At 39.9% G+C, this 20,327-nt stretch overlaps 1 protein-coding gene across 1 annotated transcript in view; it reads right to left on the bottom strand.

Moving 5' to 3' along the window:
• LOC128140187 (ras and Rab interactor 3-like) overlaps nt 1-20,327 on the bottom strand; it is a 174,376-nt gene that overhangs the window by 95,758 nt on the left and 58,291 nt on the right. The window contains exons 4-12 of the mRNA XM_052783723.1: nt 19,585-19,659; nt 17,425-17,509; nt 13,118-13,221; nt 12,295-12,369; nt 11,295-11,320; nt 10,533-10,586; nt 9,327-9,469; nt 4,270-4,439; nt 2,794-2,938 (exon numbers count right to left, since the gene is read on the bottom strand). Coding sequence (XP_052639683.1) covers nt 2,794-2,938; nt 4,270-4,439; nt 9,327-9,469; nt 10,533-10,586; nt 11,295-11,320; nt 12,295-12,369; nt 13,118-13,221; nt 17,425-17,509; nt 19,585-19,659 — 877 coding nt within the window. The remainder of the gene's footprint in view (nt 1-2,793; nt 2,939-4,269; nt 4,440-9,326; nt 9,470-10,532; nt 10,587-11,294; nt 11,321-12,294; nt 12,370-13,117; nt 13,222-17,424; nt 17,510-19,584; nt 19,660-20,327) is intronic.

Below are 20,327 nucleotides of genomic sequence, written 5' to 3'. Positions count from 1 at the left end.
TCATCCTGCTTTGCTCTGATCTGGGCGGGGGGGGGGGGGGGGGTTAAAAGTTTAATACCTGTTTCCGAACAACTGTACAGTAATCAAATTGTAAAGCATTAAATAAGCCTTTCTCTTGGAAGATAACCATCCTAAAGGTTAGGTCAAGAAAGAAATTCCTCTTTTGAAGAGAAAGTTTCTTCCCACACAGAAACCAAAGGCAAAGGCTGGTTTGTATGATACCATATGTAGTTTCCATAAAACCTATGTGTTGTCTCCTGTTTCAAGTTGGGCCTGAACCACACCCTGGGGGTGAATCTCTGGATGTTTGACATAGGGGATCTAGGCTGGATGCTGTAGTTTCAGACTGTTTTCATAAAACCATTTTATTCTCTATTTCTGTGAGCTAAAGCCCTGCATTTATTGCTGACCACTGCTGTTAATAGAGGATAAAAGAGAACAATAAGCAAAACTCACAGATGGCAAATGATTACTAGGAAGCACTCAGAGATGATTTAGTGCTTTAAACTTCACTTACATTTATTTCTGCTTCAGAAAAAACTTGCTCTTGCAAAAGGATCTAGAATATGCAATTTGAAGGAAGAAAGTCAAACCCCAAGGTAGGCTAAAAAAGATGACTACAGAACAGTAGAAAAAAGGGTTTGAGCCAATTCATAGCCATTTCTGTTGCAGCTCTTAAAATACTGGAGTGAATTTTCTACTGCAAGGAGTTGACTTGGAAAGCCCTATTGGAAAGTGAAAGCCTATTCTTCATAGAGCTCTTTGTAGTACTGAAAGAATACATGAACTTCTGATCTTTAGAATATGTATATGCTTTATTCCTGGCCTGAAAATATATCAAAAGAAAAACAGAGGGGATTCTGGGAAACTGTCTGCAAAGTACCTTTTCCCTAAAGCCAGTTTTAAATGTCAGGATTTTTCTAGGCTACTGATTGTGCCACAGTACTTAAACAACAACAAAGCATGATGCTGGTTCTTTACATTTTCTCCAAAGTTATTAAAGTGGTACTTCTGAAAGCAAAAATAAAAGAATTCTCCCTCAGAATATACGAGTTGAGCAATGAGAATCCAACCAACAGATAATCATCTCCAGACAACAGGATTAACAAAACCTGAAGATAATGATGAGGATTTTAAACAATCATTACCACTTTTACGCAACTATTTGAGTTCATGTTGAACTTTTGCTCCATTCCAGTATGAATTGTATCATCAGTGGTTCCACTTTGGCCTATTGCACCTCAATTATCTTTAAAGGCCTTCTCAAAAAATGCAGAAAAACTGCATTTAAAAAAGGCCAATGGCATAACTAATAACTCCCTCCTTAGTTTGAAGCATTTTGTCTATTGTGAATGTCACACACTTAGGAAGCTCTACTCCAGAATCTATTTTTTATTCATAAAGAAGTTGTCTGAGTCTTGAACAAATTCAAATATGGTCTCCAGGTAATGTTTGTCACATGTTAAGATTTCTGCATTGTCCTGGAATGTAAGAAGAAATACATGATTTTACTGCCCTAATTAAAACTTGAATCCAAAAACTTGTTAACAACTCAGTTAAAAAAAATCTTCTTTGCCAACATGTGCATTGAATCCTGCATTTTTGAGATGGTTTGGGGAGATATTTTTGTTTTTTCAAAGTTGTTTATTACTGTTACTGTTATTATTGTTATTATTATTATTATTAACAACATGTTCATGTGCACAAGCATATTGCTGACTTGGATCCACTTATTTCACCATACAATAAAAAGTTTTTTCATTATCTCATTATCAGGAGCCCATCTAATGGGCCTATCTTCAGTTAATCAGTTTGTTTCCATTCTACACTGCTGATGAAAGTCCGTAACGGCTGACTGCAAGAAGCTTCTGTAAGAGCACACAGTACAGTAACACATGAAAACATAGTTTTATCCAGTCTTCACACAGTATGCTTCAATGTTTGTTCAGTCACAAACATCTCTTCTAAAATGATAGCAACTAAAGCGATGGGATCTCTAAGAAATTAGAATCATATACAACATGGAAAATTCTTCCTTCTTTTTCACTGCATGTGATATTAATTCATGCCAAATAATATTTGTGTTAAACAGTAACTGTGTGACAGATGACTACTGACTACATGTCTGTGAGGGGTGATCTAATCTCTGCTGTCCCATCTCCAAAGCATTTGGGGGAGAGTCAACCTGCAATGTGCTAAGCGCATCAATAGAACAGTGTTGGTTATGTATAGCCCTTCACACCAAAGAGCACCCAAAATATTTCGAAAGGTGAATATTATTACATACTGCTATTCTAAGAATTTTAAACACTGTCAAAGATATTAAATACTCTTTCTCCCCCTAAAACTTTCTTCCTCTTCATCCAAGAAGCCTCCCCTAGAGTCACTAAATCAAGTTATTGTATAATTATACACCTAGCTGCCTCTGGCCTAGCAATCTTCAGCACGCCATTATTAACTGTTGACTTCAACATCAGCAGCAGTGCAGTACTCATCGGGTTAGTCTGACATTTTTTAATATAAACTTGCCTTACCTGCTTTCCCTTTGCCTCTGGCAAACCAGCAGTTCTACTGTTATTGTGCATGATGGCTGGAAAACACTTTCCTAAGATCTGCTTTTAGCCATGTAGCCTCCAGCCCAGTTTTACTGTCCTCAAATCCAGCCTTCAGTCAGTCAAATCAATCCCCTTCCTCCTCTCTCCCCATATATGTTGTCTTTTCTTACAACTCAGCATTTGGCATTTTAATTATCTTCTGTTTCCTTACTATAAACACTTGGAAAGTAAGCCTTACCTGGCAATGAAAAGGGAGATAGATTGTCCTGTTCATTTTCCTCCTCTTGGTTCACCACAGGGATATTCCCATTTTCAATATTCTCATGTCTTCCATTCTGAAGTGGTTTGCTTGAGCCATTGGCAGATTGGATTAACCGCTGACGCTGCACAGTGTCAAAGACAAAACTGCCATAGTTTAGAAAATATTGACTTTGTTAAATCTGGGTTTTGCTGTCTGTCTAGCCCCAGTCATGTGAGCCATATGTTCCTCCACAAAGCTTTCCTTCCAGTCAGCAACAAACAAATCTACCTGTGGCCTCCCTGTCTTCATCAGGCCAGTGTTGACTTCCCACCTCAAAATTACTGGCAGGAGTCTTTCAAGCTATGATGGAGAAAGTTGTCATATCTGTTCTTCTGCATATTTTTTTTAATGAACATGGTTATTCTGAAGCACTTCTTACTCAGCAGTTCCCACTCAAACCAGAAATAGCACCATAATCTAGTGGTAACACTCAAGACATTTCTGCACTATTAGGGTTGGCTTATGAATGACTCATTACCCAGTATGTCTTCTACTCAGGTCCAACTCTTCTCCCTCCTTCTCATCCCCATTCCTTGAGGTAAATGTAAAGGTCCTACTTATAATTTCAAAAGCAAGACTAACCCCTGTTGCCCTTGTCAGAGTATATACTTTCATGAAGCTCAACATTGTGCCTGCAGACATGTGTAAGACTGCTACAGTTCCAATACATAGTACAAGAATTACAGGGATAACTTTTAAACGTCAGTATATATACCCATTAATACACTGGACAATGTGAGACGTAACAGTAATTTCCTACTTTTATAAAAAAAGAAATATTTTTAGTTTGTTAGAAGAGATAATGCAGGATCGATAATTGTTCTCTTTTTCATGACAAATTGTTGCAAATTCCTAAAAAGTGCTCTGAAATGCCTTGAAAAATAAAGTAACTGCACAACATACAAAAAAAATCTGAAACTAGTATTAACACACTGTAATTAAAAATAGAGAAAACTACTATCTGAATACTTTGCAAAACTTTGGCAGTAAGAATACATGAGAACATAGATCTAAAATGCTCTGGTTTAGAGAATGTTTTTTGCAGATGTTGAACTAGAAAGTATCAGCTCTCTGTGCACATATCCATTAAGACAGAATTTTTTTCTGATCAATGAATTGCCTTCAAAGCAGAACTTCTACAAAGTCAACTAGTGCTGTGCGCCCTATCTGATCTTCTGCTCTTGACTGTACGCCACCAAGCTGACTTTGTAATAAAAATTTCACTGTTTTACTGTTAAATTGGACTTCTATTACAAATATATTAGGGCTGCTTTCTTTCATTGGGGTATTCACAATGCTGGGTAGACACATGAACTGTGTTATGATGTTCAAATTCTAGGAACTTGTTATGAGCATGGCTCTTTGGCAACCCCTCTCCCTCATAGTTATTTATTGCTTTCTTAATGAACCTACCTCATTAATGATGAGTCGGCTTGCCATCCGCATTCTGGTGCGTGGTCCAAACTTATTTGTAATCATAATCCGTAATCCAGCTTCAGGGAACCGGTATTTGGGGGGACTGGAGCAGATGATCTCATCCACCATCACAACACTGTTTTTGCCATACTGCTGCATCCCCTTCACTAATGATCACAATGGACAGTTAGCTGTGGAACTGATCTTACCACGCTTCCCATCACCCAGAGTCATTCTTTTCAGGCTCAGGTGGGGGTAATATTCATCTGAATGCTTGAATTTACAAGTGACTTTCCTGTAATATTTCTGCAGCCTGGTGAATCTGCTCATCAGTTGTGCACTTCGTTGAGATCACATGCTAAAAACGGATTTCACTCTGCTAAGGTAGCTACCAACCCACTCTCAGATGAGTGGGAGCAGCTTTTACCCAGCCATTCATGCTGTAGTACTAGTTTTCTTTGCTCATGTCCCACTACGGTTTTGTATGACTTCTCTAAAAGCACTTGCACTGTGGCAGTGTAGACAGCACTCCTGAAACCTCTAAAGCTATCCCATTGGATCAAGGTGCTGCACATCCAGAAGTCCCTAATGTTGTGCTCACTCCTTTTGGAAATCTTCACTTTACCTTCACAGAGTATTACCAGCATCTCTAACATGACAAGATTCGAAACGATGAAGAACAATTATTAGGAACAAATGTATGTTATAAGTAAGCCTTTGTTAATATAAAGGAACTTGTACTAAGGTTAAGAGTTTTGTTCTATCGTGTTAAGAACACAAACAGAGAGACAAAATTATATTGGGAATCAACACAAGTACAGGCAAGGACTTTCAGAGCTCAACAACAAACTAATATTCTCACAAATGCTACAGACTACACATAGCAAGAAGAGCAAGGCTCAGCAGACAGGAGACATACCCATGTGGTGTTAGAAAGGAGGGCAGGAAATATGCATACGACTGCAATAAATATTAATTATTACATGTAATAATATGTACGGGGGAAAAAACCCAACAAAATTCTTTGCTGCTTGTTTTCTGCTTTGCTTACCTTGGCTTCACCCTCCCACTCCCCTTTTGCATTAAGTTACTTACATTAAGAAGAGGAAGAGAATTTAGGAGGTAGAAGTGAAAGATAAAAATTAGTGCATGGTTCCAGTCAGGAAGCAAAGGAGATCTAAGAAAACATCCAACTCAAACAAAGGAATTAAAATGGACCTGTTCTAAACACACAGAATTCTACACCGTTCTTTTTTTGCATTGTTACAGTGTTGAAATATTTTTGTTTTTCAGGGAGAAGACTGGATCCATGCATGCATGTAAATCACATCATGCAATAAAGGCTTTGCTATCTCATGCGTCTTCTCACATATTTGAAGTTGAAGAAATATATATCCTTCTATTATCATTAAACAAGAAGACTAGCAAGCCTGTAAATCACCAGTAAACAGCTATATATTTTACCCTTTAGCATTTGAGTGTCTTGCTTTGTTTCACTAAAATGAATTTTCAATGAGTACACTGGGGTCACCTGAAGTGTCATAAAGAGATCTTTGGTTTCACAACGAAATATGCCCTACTCAGAGAACCCACTCTGTAGTCTTGTCTTGCAGCTTAATACCTCTAATGGAGAATAGAACTAGTAGTAATTTTACATTTGGTAAACATAAAGGAGCAATTATCTTCGCCGCCCCCCCTCCCCCCGCCTGACATCTAAAACAGATTAACCTTGCTGAGTACTGCAGCTGATGATGCAAATAAGGAGCACATCCATTCCAATGACTCTTAAAGTTAGAGTGTAGCAGCTTTTCTGTGAAGGAATATAATAGGCAGACAAGCTTCCTAGGAACCAATCCTCACAGAAGAGGCTACCTTGGAACTGATCGTCACAGATGAGGACGCAAGCACAGTAGCTTAACATTTGCTTTAGTTAGACAAAGAAAAAGAAATGTTTGACAGCAATCCTGGTAAGGCAAAAAGGCCAGATATCTTTTTAATAGTCTCATCAGATTAACTGCGCTCAAGTGCGTTTCTCCAGTGAAGTCTCCAAAGTACTTCTTCATCTTACAGTGTCATGAAAAACACGGAAGCACTGCAGTTACTCTGGAACTGTTTCTTAGAGCACTAAGGAGACAGTGACCAAACATACTCAGCTTTGATGAAATACCATGATAAAAAACTAAGCAATGATGTAGAATACATCATTATAAAAATATATGTAACTAACTGCAGCTGTTTTGACTTACTGCAGCACATTGCTCTTATATTTTCATAACCGCTCTTCAGTCTCGTCACTCCCTATGCCCATAAACGTACATACCTTGGCCCCATATGGTACAAACAGGCTCCACCTCGGAATCGCAAAAGTGGTTTTCACAAATGTGAGACAGAGGAAAGCCTTTTTCGCTTCTCCTTTGTGATATTCCTTAGAAAAATATCTCCTGAGAACAGCTTTTCCTTTTAACAAACTGCCTAAACTTCCTGCTCACCATGAAGGGTCATCACCAACAACCCTGTCAAAATCAACAGAAAGCTTCTTGCTGACTTTAGTTGACTCCTGATCAGGCCCTCAGAAACTCACTTATTTCAAGTTTCTGGTTTTAGGCAGGAATCGAACCATGCCACCTGCTGGAAATTTGAGTCAACATAATAAAAGCCAAGGGCAGTGAGCCACGTTTGTACTTTTAAGACAGGAGCGTTATTCACAAAGTACAAATGTTTCGCCTTTACCTGTGTGTGTAGAACTCGCCCTTGAAATTGAATTTATCTTACTGTGAAAAGCTCTCCTTCTTCTCTCTGAAACTTGAGTAATGGAGGCTTTTATATTGTACCACTGGAAGCTCTTGAAAGTAATACTTACAAGCATAACAGAGAGCTGTGCAGCACGTGAACCCCCCTTTTATCTGCACCTTCAACAACAGACTAACCATCCTTGGTAGGAAAAAAGCTCCTCACCCAAAGCAACTGTTCTTTTTTGGGGAGTAATCAGACTTTCCTCCTGTGGAAAATCAGATTAAGGTTAGACCCACACCTTGGTGAAGCCAAGGGAGGTTTTTCGGTGGATCCTGAAACTTGCTAACCACTGGTTGGAGGCAAGGCAGAGGCCAGCTCTAGTTCTCTCCCTGCTACTAGCAGTGCTCCTGTTTCTGAAAGCTGCTGCTGGGGAAGGTGCAGCTCAGCTTGTGAAGCCAGCCAAGTGTCAACTAACAGTGAGTCACAGGTAGGTTATGGCACATTTTGACTCAAGAGGAGCGAGATGCAACAGGCAGCCATGTGATGATTTTCTAGGACAGCTTCTTGACACATAAAGCACCCATCTACAAAGCAGCTAGGCTAACACTGCCATCCTCCCCCCCCACTGCTCACTCCAAACCCTGTCACCTCCTTAATCTCTTCTTCATGTCCTCTCTCATCCCAGGTAGGTTTGCCTGGGATAATATCTACACTCTCACGCTTTAAACAATGGTCCCTCCAATGCAGCATGTATTTGTATAAGGCGTGCTGGAGAAGACAAAGGGGATCTGACTGAAACTGCAGTCTCCGTGCATCTTTAAGGGAAATTAGAGAGAAATCTGCTGTGGCCAGTTGTTAGTGGAGACACCATTCTCACGAGTCCAGGTTTTTATTAACTTGCTCCTTTTCCTAGAAGTTCTGCATGTTCTTCACAAGCATTAAATAATCTTCACATTTCCTGAAAAGGAAATAGGTGGACAGGCAAGCAATCTGTACGATCAACCCTCTACCACAGAGGGGCTACAGAAGACAGCATGCAGGGAGATGACATCAGAACCCAACAAATGCCTCAGAGGTAAAAACCACTAGTATCTGTGTTCTTTCACTGGATCACTCTTTTCCTGTGTCCCCACTTGAATACACAAGTAACAACTGCCATAGGAGGTATCCTCTGAACCTTGTATGTATGTAGTTCCACATCCAAGTGACAGACCTCACTATATCACAGTCAATGTTCACAAAAATTCATTGTAAAATGAGATAAAAGTATTTCAAAGACATCCTCATTTAATTATGCTACAATGTCCTATGAGAAATAATTTTAAATACCTATTAAACTGTTGTCTAAACACCATACCTGAGACCAGAGTATACGTGTGCTATCATTGCATAAACCTGTAGTAAGTGACAGTACCTACCTTGAAGAGATCCCAGCCTAAACACTAAAAGCAGAAAAGAGTGGGATTCTCTGAGTCTGCTCTAAATTCCTGTTTGCCACTATTTGTTATTACATGAGGACCTTTCCAAATGCTACCTACATTGCTGCTGAGCTCAGTCTCCTAGAATGGGAGATGTTTGCAAAGAACAAAGCAAGGAGACCTCACTCGTTAAGAGTAGCCCAAGAGCTCACTAAGTTACATGGTTTGTGCTTTGAAGGTAGGAATGATTTTGCTCTACAGAGAACAGAGGGAATGGAAGAGAAGAGGGATAAGACAATGATAAAAACAGGCTTACAAAAAAGCCAAAAATACCCAGGTATGTTTGCTTACCTTCAGTACCAGAAGCTGGGTATCACCTTCTTCCCCTTTATGACAAAGACACAGAAAGCAAAGAACCTGCATTTCTTAATTTTACATATGTGCTTGGCAATGTATGCAGAGCTATTTAGGCATGTGAAAGCCAGTCTTCTGAGGATCTGAACTCAACGTGTAATCCCTCTTGCCCACTGATCTGCCCATGTCCTTTACTTCAACACCCAAGTCTCAGCTTCTAGTTCCAAACTAATTTTTGAAGTGACAATTACCTTCTTCCTGGCAAAAAAAAAAATAGATTTCTTTCACAGTGTTGTAACTCATCACTGAACAGAAGATAAAAAGGGAGCAAAATTGCCAATGTGCAAAGCAGCTTGTTTTCAAAATAAAAAAAAAAAAAAAATTGATTGGGTTTTTTTCATCTGGCAGTCTGACTCCTGAATTGTGAAGTTAACCCAATAAAATTCCTGCTTATGATTGAACAGTAACACTGTTTTGATCCACATTAAAGAAATAAAAAGGATATTCTGGGAACTGCTCTTTTTCCAAGTCCTGTCTGCTCAGCCTTACCTTTCCATAGTAATGGAATGGATGGGTCATCACAACTAGAGTCATAATATTTATTACCATCTTCTAGCTCATTGTTGACTGTGTCACCATTTCCAACATTCTTGCTTTTAAGGCTGAAGAAATTTTGCATCCTCACATTGTACCTGAAAGTGCAAGGGTAAGATCTGAAAAGGTTGGATTGTTGCATTTCCTCGTCAAACTTTTAAGCGTCTGAGAACAACTTATGCAGGCAACCAGTAAAGCCTAGATGCATGTTCTCTGACAACTAATAAGAAGTTAAGAGGAAGGACTATCCAATTCAGTGGCAAGCTGATAGGAAAGCAAGGGCTGCACCTATCTCTCATGAGATACAGCAAACTGCAAAAAGACACTAGTGCAGATTTAATGAAGGCAAAACACTGGAGCTGCGGATTTCAGAGCCAGGACATTCACTATACAACAGCTTCTTTCCTCCTGCATCGGCTTGCAATTCACCTTGCTGTTTCTCTCAGTACTGTGTTCCTCACGGCAGGTGCTTGAGCATTTCTGGGACTGTTGACCATACCTTTCTAAAGAAAGAATGCATCTATTTTAGCACTAGGGTGGAATCTAAAAGAGCTGTCAATGAACTCTGCTAAGACCTGATGGAGAAAAGGGAGGCTGAAGTTTCAAAAATGGTGATTTGTGTGGGGAGGGCACCAAGGGATAAGTCTAAGCAACTTGCAGTAGAAGGGTGGACTCACAGACCCTTGCAGTAACAGTCAGACCTCTGACTCTCCTGTCAGAGGCAGTGACACTACAGAAGAAGGATGTCAATCTGGTATGAGATGGTCTGAAAATAAATACATGCTTAGCAGTCTGTCTAATGTTCTTTGACCTTGTTAACCAGAGGTTACAAAATATGTGTAATAGCTGACATGCTGTGTGCTTACAATCCAGAGTACCCAGTGGACTTTTTCATGCATCTTTGTATAAATGACATTTTCTCTCAACTTCTTCTGAAAGCTACTTTACCTCAGTGCACTGTGAAAAGTATGCCTGAAAATATTTGCTGTTGACTGAGCACAAATCTAGAGCGAAACTGATTAAGCATGAAAAAGCAAGGGATCTTACACAGAAACATGACTGGCTATATTGTCCTCAGCAGGAAGGCCAAGGACAAAACCACACCAAAAGAATGATGGTCAATTAACACCCAAAGGGCATACGGAAGAGAAAAGCACTTACTTCATGATAAGTATGTAGAATGAATACATAATGATGAGTACAAGGCTTTCCCACCTCAAAGAGACAAAAAAACCCCCAGTGTTAAAAGGCCATTCAAACAGCTGTATGCTTTACAAGTTTTATTTAAGGGTATGCATTAAACACCTAGTACAAGTCACACTTGTGTACACAGGATTCACATCACTAAGATTAGACTGTGTCTCAGCAGAATGGGGGGGAAGCAGACTCTCAAGTTCCAATAAACATGCAAATAAAATGTAATGCATATATTTCAGAAATATGCTATGCAGACTGAAACCATCGCTACCCTTTGAGTATCATAATGCCAAGGCCTTTTGTCATTTCCATGCTGAAGCACAGGCCAGGCACTCTGGGAGGACTCTTTTACAAGATGCTTATTATCTTCCACTAGGATTCCACCTTGGACTGTTCTTTGGGACACCTAGCATTCCCATTAATGTTAACAGCCAGATTCAGAGCAGCAGAACCTTGGTTACTCTCTCTGCATGCGAGTCCTCCGGCCTTACATATAGCCTATTTACTTCACTAATGTTTCCAGGTTCTTAAACTTTCTTTTAGTTTTCCCTGATCATCATAAAAAATATAACCAAATAAAATACATAGGATTTCCTAGGTGTCAAATCCAGCTCATACTCCCAGCATGTATGAACGAAAGCTCATTAGCTCATTACACTGTAACTCTATTTACTGATCCGTCTCATGGCAACTACAGGACTGTAGGGAATAACTTACACAACTTACCATTCTATTTTCTCATCATATATGAACTAGAAGAAGGAAAAAAAAAAAGGAAACACATAAATTGACCATTTCTCTGATCTATCTTGAAAAACAGTCAAATTCATTTAATACAGTCAAATTCATTTAATAAATATCAGTCATATCTAGGCAGAAGCTACTTGAGTTTTGACCCTTTCTAACCAGAACATTCACTGTATGGATTGTGCCCCTCACAAAGTACAAACCTTGTGAACAAGACTTGGATCCCTCTTAGTGATTATTATAAATACTATTTAGTAAAACAGTGTGAGCATGTGAAACACAGACAAATATGCACACGTACCCGCATGCTGTGCTGTGGAAATGACAGCAAAGTCATGTATTCTGAAGAGATGTAGCTCTGAGTCCTTTTAACAGCTAGACTAGTTTTAGCAGAAAAGACAGCCATTTTACTTCTGCTTTTAAGCCAAGTGGTTATACACATTTTACTCCACACTATGTTACTCCTGTAACTGAATAGGCAGCTAGTGATCCATATTCATTACATTCAAGAACTACTACACTGTTCCAGATGGACAAAGTGGTATCTCACCTGTGCTCTATTTAGAAAAATTTACCCAGAATCTGTGAAATAAAATTACTGTGTAGAAGCAAGAAACAGCCACCTTCCCTATTTAAAACAGAGGTGCAGCTCAAAATTTTTTATCTCCACAGCAAGCAGTCCCCTAGGTCAGAAGAGAGTGCTAACAGCACTGTGTAACAGTAGCCTGCTAGCCTGCAGAACTTTACAGACTGTAGGTACAACATGAATGGATATTGATGGTCATGATGGACACATACTCTGTCGGGCTGTATGAAGTTTTCGTATTTGGACCATATTGTGCAGCTGAGCCCTCACTTCCGGATATCACTAGGACTAGCTAGGAAAATAATTGTTTACCACTGTATACCAATGGTCAGCAGGCTGGTCCTCCAAAAATTCAAGCAATGAAACACATTAACTGGTAAGAGAACTACTTACAACAATAAGTATGATCACAGATATTGTATAGTACACAGAGTCCCGGAACACAGCCCACTGGGTGAGACAAACCACCTGAAAAATATCACACCTTCAGCCAACAAAAATATGCCATTTTAAAGACAAAACGAAGGCCTCTATCTTGCAATCACTTAGGTGTGTGAGCAGAATTATTATTAGCAACGATTCTGGAACCAATCACAGTTTTATGCTAGCGGAAGACATATCAGTCTGTTAGACAATGGATCTATAACAACCACCAGTAATAAAAATCATATAGAAATTTCCATTAATGAAATACATTTCTTACTAATGATATTTTAATTGGTCATAATTTCAATTGTAAAGTACAATTCATTGTACTGCAGCAAATCAATAGTTCCCACTTCATTATATTTGTGGATATATCGGATTTAATACCTGAAAAGATATGATACACAGTCTACCATCTACTGAGTACATGGACCAAATCTCATGCTTGTGTCCTAGATTCTTTGACCATCATCAGTACACCAGGAAGGATCAGCAAATGCACTGATCAGTTGACTGTGAACACAGTATCGTATGAAGAGGAACCGGAACCACTTTCCTCTGTATGCTACATGTTCAGAGTGCTGAAACTACAGCTGAACTTTCTGGAAACATTTGCTGTTTGTAAATCATTTGTAAATTCTTTACAACATTTGACATTTTTCACAATGCTAGCTCATTTTTGGTTTTGACTAATACTCATTTTTTCTTTTTTTTTTTTTTTTAATATTTGCTCATGGAAACCCCTAAATTGTAAGAAATTGAACTCCATAAAGGTAAATATCTTACTAACCTGTCCTGCAAACATTCCACAGACACCAACAATGCAGAGGATGTTGAAAACTGCTGAACCGACAATGGTCCCTACTCCTACATCTCCGTGAGTGATAAATACACCTGCAGAGGGAGCAAAACACGCTTTATTACCTCTGTCATTTCATTTTAGGTCACGTGCAATTACTTAGAACAGGTACTACATGAGAACAAAAGATGTTTGAAAGTTTAACCAAAACCTGATTCATAATAAATGCTCACTTCTCTGTAGAATATTTTGTGCTTTTAGTCTAGCTAGCAGCTCCCCATTTTTGGCTTAACATCTCTACATACGTATTTTTATTAAAAGTAAATGATTTCTTAGCTAGTTAGTTCAACAGTAAGTCCTGTATTTCACAGCTTGGTTGTGAGTGGTGCAGTAATACATTCAAATGAATACAAAACATCTCCAGTCACATCAGGAGCATGGAATTTATTTCAAACAGTATAATAAACCACATAAGCTTTTCTCCCAGTATTCAATATTTAGTGTGTTCTTCCTTGCAATGTCTCATGGGAGTAACAGATTCTACCCTCAAAAAACTGGTAGCCGCTTTGGGTGCAGTAATGCGTGCCTTCTGACTCGAACAGACAACCAGGATTCAGACTTAACCTGTTCTAGTACCAACTTTCAGATTTCCATTAGTACTGAACCCACCTATGCCTCAGATATCTATCTGTAACATAATTGTATCAGAATGACAAAAATTAATGGCTGGAATGGACCTCCAGGGATTATCTAGTGTAATCTTCAGCACTGAGACAGAACCAAAGATAACATGAATGCACTACAGAGCTGTATCTACTTGTACTTTAAATCTTTTGCTAAAGGAAGCCTTAAAGGCTTACACTCACTGCTTTTTAATAAGTTGGACATGAGGTTATAGTGCATTCCTTTAGACTGTATTTCCCTGAAGTTTGTAAAAATGTCAGTTGGGATAGTAGCAGAAAGCCTACTAAGGCTTTACTAAAGACAGATTTATCAAATTTAAGCCACCATGCTGCTAGAAAGCTACAACCTAGTTGCCATTACTGAAACTTGGTGGGACAAATCCCATTACTGGAGTGTGGCTATCAATGGCTACAGGCTGTTCAGAAGGGACAGGTGAGGAGAGAGGGGCAGAGGGTTGCCCTGTACATCAAGAAACAGATAGATTGTGAAGAGCTTGTCTCTGAAGAATACCCATGAGCAGATTGAAAGCTTATGGGCAAGAATTAGAGACAAGGCAACAAAGGAAACCTTGTGGTTGTGTCTACTACAGGCTGCCCAATCAAGGGGAGCCTACTGACAAAGCCTTACTCCAGCTACAGGAGGCATTGCGCTCACAGGCTCTCTTCCTGCTGGGGGATTTCAACCACCTGACATCTGCTGGAAAAGTAGCATGGGGAGCTGTATGCAATCCAGGAGACTCCTGGAGTGCATTGAGGATAACTTCTTAAGCCAGGTAATAGACAGCCCTACCAGAGGGGATGCAATACTGGACCTGTTGGTCACCAACGCAAGTGAGCTAACTGGTGACATCAAGATTGGAGGCAGCTTAGGCTGCAGTGATCATGCACTGGTGGAGTTTGCAGTCCTGAGGGATATGGGTCAGGCAAAAAGTAAAGTCAGGACCCTGAATTTTAGGAAAGTAAATTTCTAGCTGTTCAAGGAGTTAGTAAGACTCCCTGGGAAACTGCCCTCAGGGACAAGGGAGAAGAACAGAGCTGGCAGATCTTGAAGGACACTTTCCATAGAGTGCAAGAACTCTCAATCCCCAGGTGTAAGAAATCAGGAAAGGAAGGCAAGAGACTGGCATGGATGAGCCGACATTTGCTGGTCAAACTAACGGAAAAGAAGGAAATGCATGGGCAGTGGAAGCAGGGACAGGTATCCTGGGAAGAGTATAGGGATGCTGCCTGGTTGTGTAGGGATGGGGTCAGGAAGGCCAAGGTGCAGCTGGAGCTCAAGTTGGCAAGGGATGCAAAGAATACTACAAAGGGCTTCTGTAGGTATGTCAGCCAGAAAAGGAAGGTCAAAGAGAGCATAAACCCTCAAGATGAGCAAGACTGGCAAACTGGTTACAATGGACAAGGAGAAAGCTGAGGTACTCAACAACTTTTTTGCCTCAGTCTCTACTGGCAACCTCTCTTCCCACACCTCTTGAGTGGATGGACCACAAGACAGGGACTGGGGCAGCAAAGTCCCTCCCACTGTAAGAGAAGATCGGGTTCATGACCACCTGAGGAACCTGAACATACATAAGTCAGGGGGACCTGACAAGATGCATCCCAGAGTCCTGAGGGAATTGGCTGATGTAGTTGCCAAGCCACTCTCCATGGTATTTGAAAACTCGTGGCAGTCAGGTGAAGTCCCTGGTGACTGGAAAAAGCAAAACATTGCACTCATTTTTAAAAAGGGTAGAAAGGAGGACCCTGGGAACTACCAACCCTTCATGCTAAGGCACATGGAGGACAGGGAGGTGATTCGAGACAGCCCAGCATGGCTTCACTAAGGTCAAGTCCTGCCTGACCTAGTGGCCTTCTGTGATGGAATGACTACATCAGTGGACAAGGTAAGAGCTACGGATGTCGTCTATCTGGATTTCCGTAAGGCCTTTGACACGGTCCCCCACAACATCCTTCTCTCTAAATTGGAGAGATATAGATTTGATGGTGGACTGTTTTTTGGATGAGGAATCGGTTGGATGGCCACATCCAGAGGGTAGTGGTCAACAGCTCAACATCCAGATGGAGATCGGTGATGAGTGGTGACCCTTAGGGGTCCATATTGGGACAAGTACTGTTTAATATCTTCATCAACGACATAGTGGGATCGAGTGTACCCTCAGCAAGTTTCCAGACAACACCAAGCTGAGTGGTGCGGTTGACATGCCCGAGAGACGGGATGCCATCCAAAGGGATGTGGACAAACTCAAGAAGTGGGCCCATGTGAACATCATGAGGTTCAACAAGGCCAAGTGCCAGGTCCTGCACATGGGTCGGGGCAATGCCCAGTATCAATACAGGCTGGGGGATGAAGGGATTGTGAGCAGCCCTGCAGAGAAGGACTTGGGGGTACTCATGGATGAAAAGCTGGACATGAGCTGGCAATGTGCGCTCGCAGCCCAGAAAGCCAACGGTATCCTGCACTGCATCAAAAGAAGCATGGCCAGCAGGCCAAGGGAGGTGATTCTGCCCCTCTACTCCACTCTGGTGAGACCCCACCTGAAGTACTGTGTCCAGCTCTGGAGTCCTCAGTACAAGAAAGACATGGACCTGCTGGAGCAGGTCCAGAGGAGGGATACAAAAATGATCAGAGGGATGGAACACCTCTCCTATGAAGAAAGGCTGAGAGACTTGGGGTTGTTCAGCCTGGAGAAGAGAAGGCTCCGGGGACACCTTACTGAGGCCTTTCAATACTTAAAGGGGGCTTATAAGAAAGATTGGGAAAAACTTTTTAATAGGGCCTGTTGCGATAGGACAAGGGGTAATGGGTTTAAACTAAAAGAGAGTAGATTTAGACTAGATATAAGGAAGAAATTTTTTACGATGAGGGTGTGAGACACTGGCACAGGTTGCCCAGAGAGGTTGTAGATGCCTCATCCCTGGAAGCATTCAAGGTCAGGTTGGACAGGGCTCTGAGCAACCTGATCTAGTTGAACATGTCCCTGCTTATTGCAGAGAGGTTGGACTAGATGACCTTTAAAGGTCCTTTCCAACCCAAACTATTCTATGATTCTATGAAATTTGCTGCTTTCCCCCTTCTCTACCAGTGTAATCCTGTGTCCTTCCTTCTCTTAATAGGAACTGCTTTTGGCATTTAGACCTCCTCTGTATACCAATAATCTTTAATATTTCAGAGATTACTTCAAATAATTCTGTAAGTAATATACACCATGTCCTTCTGCCTTTAACAGATCTGACTTATCTATACATTAATTTGTTCTTTTCCCATGTTCTCTGTTCTCCTACTTCCTTGCTAAAATTAATTCCCTTTATTTGTGAAGAAAGAAGCCGAAGAGGCATCAAATATCTCAAATTCTCTCTCAGGGGACTGCAATAAAACTCTTCTTTTACTTCCTGTGTTGAGAATCAGCCATTCCTCTTTGTGTTTTGAGAGGAGATTCACAGTTTCATGAGATATTTTGAGTAGTTAATTATACCATGAACCACAGACTAGCTGACAGCTGCAATTGCTGATCATAAATTGACAGAAGAATGGTAGCACTTTTGGATACCTCTGCTTGAACTGCTGCTGATTTTTTAACAGCAGATCTCATAAAAGCTAGTGTGTGGGCTCCATACCTATAACAGATGCAAACAGTTCTGGAGTGGAGCTCCCTGCTGCCATGAATGTGGCTCCAGCAACATCTTCACTCAAATGTAGTTTCTGGAAGAAAAGCATTGGTAATTTCAGCACTGCTACTGTATTTACATTGCACAATTCTACAGCTGCGAAGATATAAGCTCTTCATTTTCTGGCCACAGTGCTGTTAAAGGATGAACAGTCACTATGATACAAAATTAGACACTGCCTTTTGAGAAGGCAAATATACTTTGGGCAAGTAAAATGTTTATACCCTAACTCAATGAAGTATCAGATAAAATTACCTACTTATACATAACTGAATAGCCAATTGTGGCTTACATGTGGCTGATTAGAGAAAAAAACATCTCTGCAGATTCAAAAAGGTTGTAAACATCTCAAATTGTTTTCATTAATTTACTTTTGGGACTCTAAACACAAACATTCAAGAATTAAGGGCAATTCTTGGGGCTTCTAAAATTCGAAAACAAAAATCCATAAGAGAAAAATATAACCTCTGTGAATATATCTTACAAACAGCAGGGCTGATTCTGGCTTCACTTTACAACTGTGTCAATCAAAAGTGAGTCCGCTGACACAGGCAAAACAAGTCCAATTAGACACAGAGAGGCCTGTGTACTGAAGACAGGTCTATTTTTATGACAGTGTCTCTTAAGCTCTAATAGGATATAGATAACTTAGAGTTCTCAGGCCAGAAGAAACCTGAGTAGCTCCACGAGTGGGCTGCATCCATTTAATACTGTCTGAAGATCTTTCCCTTGAACTATAAAGAGGTTTTATGGAGGAGCTTTTTCCTTTTTGAGAGTCTCTAGACTCATCTCTAGCACCTTATTTTTCTTCCAAGGATAGAAAAGTGATTAGTGACAAAAGGACCAGTACAGAAATCCTGTTTTTTTCAGGCAGTATGCAACATTTTGAGCTGATGAAAATGACATCCTACAGAACTTGACAAAACATAAATACAAGCCCTTATTGTACCATTTCATCTATTACCAGTCATACCGTTGCAGGAGCTCAAACGTAACTATGCTATCTGAATTCTTCTTCGCTGTTTTAATGTTCAGCAGAACATGAGACAACAGGCAAAGATTTTATGAAGGATCAGTGACAACTTAATTGGTACAACCCAACTGGTACAACTTAAATATGGTGTATAAGGTGCATGCTGAAGACAGAGCATCTGAATAGGGATCTTTTCTTTCCCTTTTGAGTATTTTACTATTATCGGCCACCTCCCTTATTCTTCTACTTGTTCTCCTATTGACAAGTGCAAGTACCTAGTTCTGAGTAACACTAATAGGAATTTAGTACACATATCCATATAAAAATAGACTTTTTAACTAGTTACACAAGTTTTCCAGAAGACAGTCACACACATTTTTGTTAAAAAGCAAAGGAGATGAGATTTTCATTTTGCCCTCAGAAAAGGAATTAAAATCTGATTTTGTATTCATTTTGTAGTAGTTCACCAAAGCCTGACCTAACACAACATTTATATGGCAAGTATAAATTCTACCCTGTCCCAATCAACTCACTTAATTAGAATCCCACATGTAATTTTGCAAAGTATTCTCAACAATTATGTAAAGGAATTACATTTATGTACTAATTTTTTGCATATAAAATATGTATTCTCATTCCATATGAAACCAAGGCACATACTTTTCTCATGCATTCTCCCTTTTCTCACTTTTATCCACTTGATGCTAGGACCGCATACACTTGCTTTCTCCTTGCTGATACTGTGGTAGATGTGCAATAAAATTTGCATAGCCAACACATTAATTTGTCTATGCATGATTTCTTTTCACAAGTGACTTTTAAAACTAGGAGTACAATAATAAACCCAACTCATCCATATGTCATACCCATCCTAGCTACATGCTTCAGGTATTTAAGAGTGGATTTTGCTGTCTGATCTCATTACATCTTTCATTTCTTCTCCTTGAGTGTGGCCAGGGGGACCAATGTGTCTAGACCACAGGTTCATTTTTTGATGGAAATCTCAAATCATTTGAAAAGGACCAAGGCCAAAAAGTTGACAGGAATGAACTCCAAACAAAGATGGCACAAAATGTCTGATTCTACAATATTCTGTAAATAAATTTCCAAAAGGGGAATAAAGTACTTTAACATACCTCACAAATTTTCTCTAAGGATGGAACAAAGAAGTCATCACATACTATAGCCAAAGCATAGAACATATAAAGAGCCTGTAAAGAAAATAAATTCAGGAAATACTTCAGATGTTTCCTGTACGTGAAAAGAGGAAAGAAGGCAATGCTGTATTTATTCAGAATAGCAGAAATATATAGCTTCATTTTTTATTCCATTCCAAATAAAAATCCCTCTGCTGATCAACTTATGGCATAAAAACAGATTCCTGAATGTAGGATTAATTTTAGAACAAGAATGTTTGCCAGACCCTAGAATATGAAAGGTACCACAGGTTGACAGAATAGGGTGCCACAACAGACTTCATATAAAGGAAAGTAATGGCTAAGGCTTACAGAGTTACGTAGTCATCACCTATATTTTCAATTAATTATCAGACCAAGTAATTCAATAGAAAGTAACACCATGTTGATTAACAATATTCAAGAAATAATCACACCTGGAAATAAGTGGACCCTGACCATGGCTCACTGCACCAAACCTTTCAGGAATTACCCTGGTTCCCTGCACACGTGTCTTACGTGGCTTTATTTGCTGTGCTCATGCAGTGGGCCTAACCCTGCTACTGTCCATCAAACACAAATCCTTTCTACTTTACTTTCCCTGAGCTGGGAATGGAAAACTGGAGCCTGCAGGCCTTACTTGTTTTGTTTTTTCTACAACAAAACATAAAACTCCACATGACACGTACTGTGTTCAGCTCTGG

This window comes from Harpia harpyja, chromosome 3 (assembly GCF_026419915.1).
Source record: "Harpia harpyja isolate bHarHar1 chromosome 3, bHarHar1 primary haplotype, whole genome shotgun sequence".
Classification (NCBI taxonomy): Eukaryota; Metazoa; Chordata; class Aves; order Accipitriformes; family Accipitridae; genus Harpia; species Harpia harpyja.
This window is presented reverse-complemented; position numbering and strand designations above follow the sequence as displayed.